The sequence below is a fragment of the Argiope bruennichi genome, chromosome 6 (genome assembly GCF_947563725.1).
Source record: "Argiope bruennichi chromosome 6, qqArgBrue1.1, whole genome shotgun sequence".
Taxonomy (NCBI): Eukaryota; Metazoa; Arthropoda; class Arachnida; order Araneae; family Araneidae; genus Argiope; species Argiope bruennichi.
Window position 1 is genome coordinate 47,371,854 of NC_079156.1, and position 14,413 is coordinate 47,386,266.

General features: G+C 25.6%; 1 protein-coding gene across 2 annotated transcripts in view; it reads right to left on the reverse strand.

Annotated features, from left to right (window-relative positions):
* Nucleotides 1-14,413, reverse strand: part of LOC129971255 (NPC intracellular cholesterol transporter 1-like) — a 42,664-nt gene that overhangs the window by 10,034 nt on the left and 18,217 nt on the right. For both annotated transcript variants that reach the window (XM_056084849.1, XM_056084850.1), the window contains exons 5-14: nucleotides 12,266-12,773; nucleotides 9,200-9,479; nucleotides 7,913-8,021; nucleotides 7,421-7,626; nucleotides 6,732-6,923; nucleotides 4,539-4,599; nucleotides 4,087-4,215; nucleotides 2,008-2,190; nucleotides 1,537-1,651; nucleotides 825-952 (exon numbers count right to left, since the gene is read on the reverse strand). In XM_056084849.1, the coding sequence (XP_055940824.1) occupies nucleotides 825-952; nucleotides 1,537-1,651; nucleotides 2,008-2,190; nucleotides 4,087-4,215; nucleotides 4,539-4,599; nucleotides 6,732-6,923; nucleotides 7,421-7,626; nucleotides 7,913-8,021; nucleotides 9,200-9,479; nucleotides 12,266-12,773 (1,911 nt within the window). The remainder of the gene's footprint in view (nucleotides 1-824; nucleotides 953-1,536; nucleotides 1,652-2,007; nucleotides 2,191-4,086; nucleotides 4,216-4,538; nucleotides 4,600-6,731; nucleotides 6,924-7,420; nucleotides 7,627-7,912; nucleotides 8,022-9,199; nucleotides 9,480-12,265; nucleotides 12,774-14,413) is intronic.

Genomic DNA, 14,413 nt, shown 5'->3' on the forward strand with positions numbered 1-14,413 from the left:
ACCAACCAAATCTCTGAACCAAAATATCCATTTTAGAGAAATTTCCCATTTTGGTTTGATCTTCTGATGTTTATTAATATTATGAACTAAAATGTTTTTATACTCATTTTCCTAGTACTTAAATAAGAAGATTTATATAGCTACAGCTGTTATGATATAAATAGCATGTTGGGATAGTAAAATCATAAATAAAAGAGAAAAAGAAAGAAAATTAAACTTTTCAGTTTGAAACATTTTAACATATTTTGTTCTAAATTTGGTTTGTTTTGTCTTGGTATAATTATATACTGGGAATTAATTATAAAATACAACTATCTAGTAGTATAGTATACACTATAATTAATTATCACATGCAAAAAATTATTGCAGATCATTTAATGTACATCTTATTTAATATTATTTTTTGGATTAGCATTATTAAGCTGACAGGAGAAGATGGAAGCATACACATAAAGGAAGAGATTCTGATATCTTTGTCAGCTGAATCATTACTGAAACATTCACATACTTTCTATTCATAAAACTATAAAAATTTACATCATATGTTGGCTTAAAATGCAACTAATTTTTTATTTGATTTGAAGTTTTAAAAATTTTTTAGGATACTTATGCATAAGGTAGCTTTTATGAAAAATTACAAAAATTTGAAAAATATTTTTTGCAGTACTGTTAATTATTGGGCTGACGAGTCTCCATTGATAAGATGATTTGCTTAGAATTTTGTGGGGATTTCCCTCTGAAAACTTTAAGCACATTAATGCAAAATACCCAGAGTAAAATTTTAGCAATACTAATTACATAAAAAAAAAAAAATTAGAACTCACTTCTTCCCTTGCAATATCTAATGACAGAAGTGCAACAAAGCATGTCATTTGTAAAAGAAAATCGATGAATAAAGCCATTCCAGAATATAGAGCAAATACATGGACAGCTGGCATATCAGATAAAGCTCCTACAACAGACACAAATAAGACAACAGATTATAACAAGAAAATTACCATTTTTAGTTTATATATAAAAAAAAGAAAAGACATTAAAATGGATATTTGGTTAAAACATACACAATTTTTAGTAAATCGAGCATTTTAAATTTAAATTTATTTTGATAGCTCACAATCCAATTTTAACCACTAAAAGGAGAATTGTCCTTAAAAGTCCATTTTAAAAGTAAAATTTTATAGTATAAAATAATTTTACTAAGCTTCATGCTCTGTTTGCATTTTTAATAAGTTTCATGCACTAAGACTGTTCACATGTATTAAAAAAAATTAATACAAATTATTTGTATTAAAGGCTGTATAAACCTATTATAGGTTGTATATTCCTATAATATATATCTAATAATCTACACAAGTTTCAAGAAAGTTCAATTTCAGTCTTGTAAGAAAATACACCATAATGATGTGTTAGCAACTTAGCTAATATTATACTTAAAATATTTTGCAAAATTAAATGCTTTTATAAAAATCTGATTTTTTTGTTTTTGTTTTTGATTGATATTATCAAGATATTTAACTGAATAAATATAACATTTACCTAAAAAGAAGCAGGTTGATTCTGCAAAACTGGCAAGAAATATTGATGGTGTAACTTCTCCAATAATTCGTCCAATGTGCTGCTGCCGAGTTTCAAGTGGTCCCCTTCTTGAACGCTGAAATATAATGATAAAAAGTTTGTCATTATTATACCTGATGTATAGACAACTACAGATATACTTTCACCATATTTATAAAAAATAAGTAGGCATATCTATGGCAGTTTAATCTCACAACTGAAACTAGTCATACGTTCCTAAGAAAATCTACTGGAAAAATATTAATGAATTTATGCAGAATGCCAGAAATAGATAAATATCAGAGACATTATAAAAATATTGTTACAATTGTTGTTCATTATTAATAATTAATTTAAAAAATTTAATTAAAAATAAAAATTACGCTTCATAACCTCCTTCTTATAAAATTTTTCATTTGAATAAAATAGCATAAGTGCTGTTTTTTAACTTACTTGATAAGCTTGTACTATGATAAATATATTGTCTACACCAACGGCAAGCACTAAAAATGGAATGACTTCAATAATTATAAGAGTAGCAGGAATTCCTAAATAACTAAATATTCCTAATGATGACACAACGGAAGCCAACACTATAAGAATTCCACTCAGTCCAAGCATTAATTTTGAATTCACCTAAATAAATAAAAAAAATATATAAAGGTAAATTTTTTTTTAGAATTTTAGTATAAAAATAAATATTAATGAAGTAATAAAATAAATTGAGAAGAAAACTTAAAACAAATAATACAGTTCAGAATTAATATTATAATGAGGTAGTTGTATTTAGGAGCTAACTACTTACACATCATATTAAAGATATTAAATAGTCATGTCAACCAACTGAGATAGTTAAAATTATATCATAACTAAAGTAGGTATTACTTTAATTTCTACTTTGATCGGAAATGTAGAACAATCTATTGGTTATCCATGGAATGCAAAGTGCTAAATTCAGTCCAGTTTTTGAAGCTATGAACTCTGTTAAAATTTTATTTCACTATATTCTGTAAAATTGTGGATGGTGGGAAAGGTAACCATCAATAATTTACCGAGAAATCATTAGTTTTCATATGAAATAAAAATTAGAAAAGCTGGTGAAGTGATTGTAGCTGGAATATTATGTAAAAGCCCTATCTCCTCCACATACACACAAATAGAGAATATAAAGTGTAATAGTGCTTTTCAGATTCCTCTCAAAATCAGAGGATGGGGGGGGGGCAGACAACCATTGACGATTATATATTGGTCATAAACTTTCTTATGAAATAAAAAAAATTTCAAAATAAATCAAGTGCTTATCACTCATAATTATTCCCACTAGAGAATGCAGACCAAAATAGTATTTAAATTTTTCTCTCAATTTTTTTCAATATTCAAGATGAAATTTGACTAAAAAATAGAGAATTGAGGAGAAAAGGTAATCATTGATGGCATATCTAGAGATTATGCGACCAGTGATTGAGGCTGAGATACTGGCCCCTTTAGCTGTGACAATTTTAAACATAGAGACAATTTTAAACATAGTTATTCACTAAATTAATCAGTTCTTTCATAGACATTCATTCATTTACATTTCATACATTTTTTTACACTTATTCATTCAGATAACTCAAAAGGAACTTTAAAGAAAAGAAAATTAACCAAAAACTATTTAACTATCAAATTTTAGAGACATCTCTATCAAACAACTGGTACTTTTGAAGATATCAAAATAAAAAATAATTTAAATAAGTAATATAAAAATCAATAAAATTGATAAATTAAGGATAAAAAACACATTGTATGTATTAAATAAATTCAATTTATCTGTATTGTTAAAATACATAATTTTCTAACCACTTAGAGAAGTATTTTTACTTTGAAGTTACAAGGATTCTGACTTTCACAGTTTCTCAATGACTGCTTTATGTAATGCTGCAGTGTCACAAGAATATTAAGCAAAGTAAGCATCATACAAAATAAATGCTTGTTCAACTACATTTCGATAAAATAACCTTCTCAGAATTTCTTAAACTATGAATGCATTCTTATGACTTCTTTCCTTGCTTCCTGTTTTGAGTGGCGAATATGTCATATGAATTTCTGGCCATGGTTTAAGAGAAAAACTTATAAAAGTTTCTAAAGATGATACTCATTCTTTACTTCATTGTTGAATATGCACTTCATATACATATATATGTGCATAATTAAACATTAATTTAAAAAAGTAAATTATAAATAAAAATATAAAGATGCATTAAAAACACATCATGCATTGTTCATTTTTTTGATAAATAACATGGAAGATTTTTAAAAAAACAACACTTATATTTATTTAACATAGATGATTTCATATGGCATTTTATTTATGTTTGAATGATTTAATGAATTAATTATACTCTATAAATTAAGTCCATGATCTTATTTAGAAAAAAAGAAAAATGTAATAGATATAATTGACTGAAACGTTTTGCATTATAAATTGATATATCCAAAAAGTCATGCAAAAATTATTCAATTAAAAAACAAAATTAGTAACATTTTACTTACAAAAATAGAACTGAAAGAATTATACTGCCCTAATGTTATGGATACATAGGCAAACATTACTAGATAGCTGATTAAAATTGTTTTCTCATCTGCACTGCTTTCTCTGTCTAATTCATCTTGAATGGATCGCTATAAGGAAATAAAAATTTATAAAATCAAAGTTTTTTTCTCTTCAAATACTCATCATATATCCAATACAAAAGAACATTTTTTATTGAAATGATCCTTATGTCATCATAATAAATAAAACAGAAGAGAAGAAACACTGGCACTTTTTAATTTCTGATAAATACTTTTAAACCGTAAATTTTAGATTGCTTTTATTTAAAACATTTACTTACTTTTATGTTTAAAGAGAAACATTAAATAAATTTCAATGTTAAATAATATTTTTCTGATGAATCTTAATATACTTTAATTTCTTATAAATTTAGTTAAATACTTTAACTTACTTCTGATGAAAATGCAATTTCCATATCTGGATGACTGAAATTTTTCATGAATTCAATGAATCTAAAAAGTGAAAAAATAGTTTTAATATAGCTATAAGTACAGTCTTTTTATTTGTAACAAAGTGACAAAGCAATATCTTTCACATATAAAGGATTGGAAAGGAGTAATTTACAGTAATTATTTTACACACATTTAAAAACAAGAAAAAAATATGGCTCATATCAGACTATTATCCAAGTTATTAACAAATATTTACTAAAAGCATATGCTCATTCGTTACACACTTTTAAATAGACTTACTAAATAATTTTAAACTACTTCTTTATCCTCATTTTTATACTATTCTGGTATAATTTCAGGGTAAGTATAATATTAACCTTAAAGTGAAATGACAAAAACACTAATATTTAATTATAAACAATTATCATTTAATTAGACCACAGAAGGGAGAATAAATTATAAATCATTTTCTTTCTTTTATGCACAGGAAAGATAAAATAACTTGTAAAAAATAATAAAACATCATTAAAAAATGAACATTATTAATTTCAAAATATACTTTAATTACATGACAAAAATAGCATTCTATAGAATGATTGTAGTATTTTATTAAATTTACTTTGAATTCATTCAAATATTTTTGGGGGGAATAAAATACATATAAATTTAGATTATTGTTGAAAAAGTTTGTTCAAATTAATTTCATAAAAATTTAATAATATAGAAATTTTGAAAAGTATTTAATAAAATATGTTTAAAAATATATAATATCAATAAAATTAATAAAAACTACAGTTTCCTATAGTATAAGATTCAAAATCATTAATGATTTAATCATTAGATAATGCTCTTCCATGAAAAATCTAATAAGAAATATATAAAAATGCTAAGAATATATATAAGTTTCAGAATATATTATATCAAATATATCATATTGTAGAAACACTATCATAAATAATGAAGACTTTTTTAAAAGTATTTAGGACAGAATAACATTAATGCAATGATTAAAATTGTGACACACCAGAAGAATTGGACAGAGGGAAATGTCATATCATTATTAGATTACCCTAGTTAGAAGAACCATTTCTAACTAGGATGTTTCAATAGGCATTAGGCATTTTATAAAATAAAAATGCCAAATAAATCAATCAGAAAAAAAAATGCTGAAAAAAGTATAAAATATGTACAAAAAAAAAAGAATAATTAGTTTTTTAATTTCTTAATTTTTCAAAATAAAAATTCTGTAGTACATATATAAAGACTGATTGCCTTTTTTGGTGTTACTAAAAAAATACCATGCAAACTATTTATATCAACCTTTTCATGAAATGAAAGACCAAAAAGTTAACTTTTTATACTTTAATTATCTACAGAAACTAATAATGTTTTCAAATCTTTTACATTCAAAGTTGGAAAAAAAAGGTATAATATAACTATTTTTTAAAAAATTTCTGTTGTTGCAGAAAAATAGATAATTACAATTATCAAAAATATAAGAAATAATAAGATTAGATCTTTTTTTTATTTACTGCCCAATCAATTTGCTTTTAAGACATAATGTTCACGAAATACAAAGCTATTTGGCAGAGGAATTTTATATTCTATGTATCTTCATGCATCAACATTTTACATCTTTCTTTACAAGTATTTTAAAGATTTAGAAATTGAAAAATATAATAATTATATGTGTGTATGTGTAGATAAATACCAATTCTGTACAGTCATACCCCAACATAGTACTTACTATCTGATCACATAATTTAGAAACAGTAAATCCATACTAAGCAATAGAATAGAATGAATGTAGGGCTTGAACAGTTGTGTGTTGTTGTTATAATTCAAATTATGCAGTATAATGTCCCAAGTATTGAAACAAATTAATTGCTATTGTTGATTAAGCAAACCTCTATAAAGGCAATGAAAGTGTTTTCATTTTGCCCCACACTATATACATATTTAATATAGATAGATAAAAAAGAATTTGAGTTAATAGTTTAATTTATGACTTTCAAATTTCAGATTATGCTACACTATGCATTAGGAAATCAAATGAGAAGAAAATAAGATTTTCAATCTTTTTGAAAACAATTTCAACAGGATTTCAACAGGAGTTATCTAAACAAATAACCTAACTTCAATAAGTCAGTTGGGGGGGGGGGAAATAGAGGTAAAATTTCTGAAAATCTTACTTTGCCTCCCATGCAACAGCATTTGCTACTTGTTTAGAATCCACATAATTTCTGACCATGAATGTTAAAATCAATGAAGAAGCATTCGAATAGTTTTCATCCCCCACGCCTCCAAGGGCAACATATGGAAATATTGGCCCACCATATTCACCTAAACATGAGAGACCTTTCTGCTGAACATAAAAAGGATTGCTAGAAGAAGAAAAAATATTGAATAAATAAAAAGACCATATAATTATTAAAAATACAACTGTAACAAAATTTTTATAACGGGAAGGGGAACATTGAAATTGGTATTATTAAAAAGATAATTTTAAAATTACATTAAAATTAGTTTATATATAGTAATATTAAAAAAAAAAAAAAAAAAAAAAAAAAACAAGAAAAAGCACTGTGATTTCTCACAACTGATCTTTTTTTTTTTTTTTTTTAAATCTACACTGAAGTGCACATTCTTTATCTCCAAAGTACATCTGTATCAAATTTGGTTTTTCAAATGATCTGACTAAAATGCCAACACACATACATTTTCTTTTATTATTAGTAGAGATTTAAAGATAATTTTAAATTATAAATTCCTTATTTTTTTCACAAATAATTAATAAAAATGAAAATTAAATCTTTACTACCAGAAATTGTATAGTAAATGAACAGCCTAATCCTAATTGGAATATCCAAAGCAGACTTACGATGTACAATTCTGTAGGTAACTCAAGTAGTCATCAATATTTTTGTAATAATCCAAGTGTCCTGCGTCATTTTGGAACCAATTTACAGCACTCATAATCATACACCTTCCTTCCTCAATGGGAGCAAAACAAATGTCTTTGAGTTTTATAGTATGATTGTGTCTCTCAGCACTAAGGCTGGTTATTTGATTCTGCAAGTCTAAGACCTATAGAAAGAGAGAACAATCAGTTTATTGGAAGTTTAAAAACAGTGAAACTGCAAAACAAATAATCCTCATAACTATAAATAAATTAATTTCTGTTCTTAAATAGATTCCATAAAAATCAAGGACATTACAATATAAAAGATTTAGTGAAAGTTATTTAGTAATTTTAAATGTATTTAATATGTTAACAAATCTTCTATATAAATTTCAAATCTATTAATATTATATATGCTCAATCATTAAGATCATATCTATAATATCTGTGTTTTCATAAGTATTTTCATACCTGATGAAGAAATTTTCGATCAAAAACACGACTAAATGTCAGATTTTTCCCAATCACTGGATTACCAGTTTTGCGTTTAATTATTACTTGTTCAGTTCTGTAAAAAGGCCTGAAATAAAAAGAAAATGAAATTATATAAAACAATTTACTGTAGATTATTTACAAATTAATTGTAAGATAAGGTTCACATTTGGCTTTTCTGCATAAGGTATAGGTAAATACTGATACTCATCTGCACCTGATATAACTAATTGATATTTTTCTTATCTATACATATAAAACACTATCTATTAAAAGATATTAAGTCTAAAGATCTATTCCTACCCAATTACTTATTACCTATAATCTTGATGGTTAATTTTAATTTTGTAATTTTAAAGTTCTATTATTATTATTACAAAAGTTAAAGTAACATAATAACAATAATAAGAGTTTCAATTTATTTGTTTTTAAGTACTTTATCATATATTTAGATTGAAAAATAAAAGTATTTTCATTATAAATTAATTTTTAAATTGTTATAATCTAAAAACTTTTCATATTCAACAATTGATTTATATTCAATTTATCTTATCAATAACAATTCTGTTTTAAGATGCCTATTTGTTTTGAAAAAAAAAAAAAAAACCTTCAGCTAATGTATCTCCTTACCTTCTTAATGAAAAGTGAAAAGATGGATTATAGTAACTTTTATTCTATGAGATGGAAAGAAATAATGTATGCAGGTAACTAAAGCAAACAATGCATGCTAATAGAATTTTGAGATAGAATTGCAAACTACATTTGGGCGATATTATATCATGCCAATTTGTATGAGGCTGATATAATATTAGACTTTAATAGATGAATGAAGCCAAGGAAATTATCTACTGGCTTCAGATAAGTCCAAGAATATATACGGAAGTCCCAATACTCTTACATACAAGTGACAAAGTATCAAACTGATATAATATCATCCAATTCTAGTTAACAGCTAAACATTCTATATTCTACTAAGATTTTCTTTAGCTGTAGCTTTTGTCATCTCTAGATGTGTAAAATATATAGTCCTCTTTTTTTAAAAAAAATTTTGCATTACATTTTACGTTATTTTAATTTTCAAAACTCTCATGTTAGTACAGAAATATTTTTATCCTCTAATATCAAACATTGTCTTTAAAATTTTAAATGTATTATTTTTTAAAAAATTTAATATTTAAAAAATGTTTAGATAATAAGATATTATCTAAAAGAAACTTTAAAGTCAATTAAATTGCTCAATTTTAAATTCATTAAAATAATACAAACCCAAAGTGGGAGTCAAAATAATCCTTCTCTTCTCGAGCTTGACTATTGGGGGAAGACCATAATTTCACCGGGTCAGCCTGGACAGTGAAAAAGTACAGTCCTGATGCAGCAAAAATGAAAAATGCAAAAGCAAGAAGCAAAACAACAACCGGATATGTTGCACAGAATATTCCCCAGTGAGTAAACACAGATTTTAACCAAGCATCCAATCGAGATCCCCATCTAGCACATACAGACATATCTCCATATCTGACTACATCATTGATTAACAGCTCATCCTCTGAAAATAAAGAAAATTGCATATCAAAAATATTTGCTCATTTAAAAATTTAATTATTAAATTGCTTGAATATTTGTCAATTTTAAAGCAATTTTACTCCTGTCAAATTATTCTTAAATTATGCAGATAAATAAAGCATATAATAATTGAAATATTACAACATCTGAATCATCTTTTTGTCAGATAAGAATTTGTTATTTTTAAAATAATTTAATTTTTGGAAATTTATTCTCCTAACTGACATATAAAAATGTGTACTACATTTGCCTAGTATAGTAATCTTACATCGTAAAAGTAAGTGATTACCCGCTTTTGTTAAAGTTTAAGTTTCATACTTGTAAACATGAAATTTTGTAACTGAATTCTTAATTTCTTCTTGAAGGTCTGCAGTTTAGAAAATTTCCATAAGTGTAACAATAGAATATTTTAATACCTTCAGAACTACTGATCAATTCATCAGTTTTAATTTAATTTTTATTCTGTAAGAGATGCCAACAGGTTGTAAGGTTGAGATAAAAAAAATTGGTTACAAGATTTTAATTATAATAATGAGTTATGAAATATAGTATAAACAGTTAAAAAGTAGAAAATAATGCAAAAGTTTTAAAATACATTTTCATTAAGGTCCATCTCACTACTAACTCAGCCTAATCTATTTTTGTTTCAAATAAAGGGTACAGGATGTAACACAAAGACGTCCTTGGTGATAGCTCGCATTACATTCTATACATCCTTATTGAAAGCAAAAACATCCCAACTAGTAAAAAATGTGCTCCGTAGGGTCAATAGTGAGAAGGTTTTAGGGGTATAGGAATATAGGTTTTCAGGGTGCACAGTAAGAAACTGCAAACAACTTTTAAGCCCTTATTAAGCACTTTAAGCCCAAAAATTAAACACATTTGTATAAGTATGCATACATAACTTATGCGCTTTATAAGCATAGTATTTATTTCTGTTTTATAATAATGTATAGTTTTACTGAAAAAAATTCTTAAAACTTATTTTTAAATGCTTATTATTTAAATTTCATTATTTCAATATTTTCACAATGTCTTCTATTGTAAAACTATATCTATTTGGATTCGATAAAAACATAGAAATGATCATAAAAATAGGAAAAAAGAATTAAGTAATTTTTTATTAGATTAACAATAAAGATCTATGAACTTTTCCAACATTTCTTAAAATTAAAAAGTTTCATTTAGATAGATACAGCATTCTGAAATAGTCGATAGTCATGTAGAAGCATGGCATGACCAAATATTTTGTATTTGATTTTTACATAACCAACAACAAATGCGATTTAGCATGACAGGAATAAAAAGAGTGAATTTCTTTCTGCACTAACTCATTCTATTAAGTAATTTTACTTGCAATCTTACAAAACTAAGAATTAAAACATTGGCGAAACTGCTATGTTCTAAATGAGTTTTTAAAATAATTTTTAATAGAAAATAATAGCAGCGTTCACAAATGATCAAACTAAAAAGAAATTGTCTTATCACCTTTTATTTCTAAAGTGTAGTAAAGACCTTTTTTGAATGTTTAATGTTCCTAAAATTTAATGAAAAAATGCTTTTTAATCTTTAGACTAAAATCCTTATTTAAAAAAACTTACAAAAGAAACGCAATATATATATTTTAAGAAGGAATGAAAATGTTTTAACTAGTCCTTGTTTTCATAAATAAAGGAAACAAATTCATGAAATAAAAAGTCAGCTCGGTAGTTAGAACCAAAACGAAAATAAGTCGGAGGGAGTGTTTCGCCCAAAACTTTCTTGCATGCTGCCAGAAAATGCCTTGGCTTAGAATAATTACAAAATATTAATCTTAAGAGTGAATAAACATTTTTACTGATTCTATTGAGAGATCATTGGCAAGTGTTTTGGGATTAATCTCTGGCATGTGGTAGAAAGTATCCGAAAAGCAAATTTGGATTTCTTCCCAATTGATTAAAACAAAAAAAAAACACAAAATTGCATACCAAATTTGATATATTTAAGTCACTGAATTTTCGTTATCGCGTTTAAAAGTTTCTGAAAGTACAGACTGAGATACGGCAAACCCCTTGTTGAATTTGACTCAATGCAAAAGTATATTTTAAATTAAATTAACTAAGGAAACAAAAATTAAATTAAAGGTTATTAAAACTCCATTTACATTCCATGCATCATTTCGAAACATCTCTAAATGGTTTCTTGACATTTTTTAAAAATTCACTTGATAATGCCTAGGTGTTTAAATAAATCTAGTCACTGTTCTCAGAACCTTAATCTTATTAACCTTTAAAATATTGGTATAACCATCTGATCTAGATTAATGCTTTTGATAATTTCGATGCATATTCATATGAGTTAAAGATTGTTAATAGAAAGGAAATGGTAAATGGAATGTAGAAATTAGTTAAACTATCCAGTTCTAAAATAGATTATCCCTAAAATATTTATTAGAGGTAAAATTTCATCCAATAGGAATTTGATAAGAATTCGTCAGAAAAAATATCACAAGTTGACATAAGTATACTTTTTAATGAGAATTAATATTCTGCATTTTACAAAGAATTTATGATATCAGATATTCTAGGAAATTTTGCATTCTTCCCAAGGTATTATAAAACCAATATAACTAATATTTGAATAATATATTTACTTTAAACAGAACTTTAGAAAGATAAATTTCATATTTCACAAATATGGAAAAATTCTTGATTAAGGAAAGCAAAATAACAATAATTCCAGATAAATACAGATCAAAATCAATTCTATATAAATAAATTGTACACTTACCTTCACTTCTCCTTTGACATTTAGTGTAAATAAAGCATCCAATAATTACAATTGCTAATATTATGTAGATGATGATCATGACAGATTCCATTACCGGTAAACCAAATAATTTGGCATTATTTGATGGAAATTCTGGTGGAGGATCAGGATGGCAAGGACAATCCACACAAGAACAAGCAGTACCTCCAGGGCCAACCGGTTGAGAACAAGGCACAATAGTATCATTCATTGGATAAAATGTTGTCCCATTAACATCAATAATATCAGTTTTTGTGAAGTTGAAATTTATTTGGTAAGGAGAAGGGTCATGAGCACCCATATAATTAAACCATTTTACTGGTGTGCAGTCTGAAACACCACCACAAGCAATAGGTAAGGCTTTAGAAGTTGTGAACGACAACTGGACATTGCTGCAAGAATCAAATGTTCCATCAACATATTGTTCTGCAATGAAGTAGCTCATTTCGGTGACACTCTTGTTTTTGCCCTCACCTATAAAGTCAGTTACCTGAAAGTTTGGAAATTTTAAAAGTTCAGCAATTAAATAAGGCATTTGTGTATAAACTGTTTGTCAGCAATTAATCGCAAAAAAAAAAAAAAAGCCAATGATGTCATGTTAGTTCATTGATCGTGTTCACTAATGACATAAGTTAAGCCTAAAGCTTGCCGATAGCATACAATTAATATATAAGTACCCAAATTACAATAAAAAATTTTCTTACTGGTATATCATCAGTATGAATTTTAGAAGTATGCAGTAAATTTTTCTTTTTAAAGCCTGCAAACATTTCTCATTTTATTTATAGGCATGAAAAAAATCTGCTTTATTAAACATTGCAAATCATGAATTTTGTAAAAAAAGTAATGTTAATTTATAAATTAGTACACAGAATAAAAATGAGTTTTTAACTTAACCTATTAAATACCACGATCCCCATTTGGGAATTTTGGAATTTATTGCACACAACTTGGTGCCAGAAATATATTTGGTATGCTTGACAGTTTAGTTTCATTCTATATATCAGTCAATATTGAGTGTAGCAGAAAGTGTGTATTCTGTGCTATAACAGGCGAACAAATTTGAAATCTGTCTGCAAGTTAAACACAACAGAACTGTCATATTTTGAAACATTATATTTTTAATTGTTTTTTATTATATTATAATAAAATACAGTACATAAATATGTAATTTAGAGGTTATGGTAAAGATCTGTTACATACTTAGTCTTGTTTTTCTATTAGAATAATTTTTTAGAACAGTACCCTTTTTCAAAAATATCAAATATTTTCAAAACAAAACTTGATTTGAATCTAATCATGTGTTACACAATTTTTTATGCATATATAATTTATCAAGACAAAAATTTCAAATAAATAAATTTGGCAATTCATGAGTTAAAATCACAAAACCACTGAACACAAATTTCCCTTTTACACCTAGTTTCCGAAAAGTATTTCTTTCTTTAGATGCGAGGGATTTTGGTAATTATTGAATTAATTATTGATAATTAATTTTATTGTGAAGACACATACATTATGTATAAACATTATATAAAACAAATTATGAAATGTTCAAATTTCCAACTAAAAACTATGATTCTTGTATTTAGTTCATATGACAAATTAGCCCAGGAATATATTTATTTTAAGTCTGAAAATTATTTTGTTATTAATACTTTATGCCTTTTAAAAAGTAACTTAGACACATCAACATCAAGAAATACTATAAAAGCAGGAACTGATTCAATCAATTTTGAAATTTTAAATAATATTAACTGGATAATATTAAGTACCTAAGTATCATGACATCAAATATAATTTATAAAATTTCACAACAAAGAAATTAATACTTGAAATTTTAAAATTTTCTATGTTTGACAACAGTAATGAGCATATTTAAATTGAATATATTTAAAAGGATAAAAAAAAAAATCCAAATTGGCCCCATTATTAGCTACTCCCATTCTATACAGTAAAACATACATGTATCCCTTTTATTAATGGAATTAATTATATAATAAAGTTATCAAATTTTGAACTTAAATTAGAAGTTTTTTTATCTTAAGAAAGAAAATTTAATTAAGCATATGTAACTTTGAAAATTATTATTATTACTATTTTAGATACTTTAAAGATAGATTTATATAA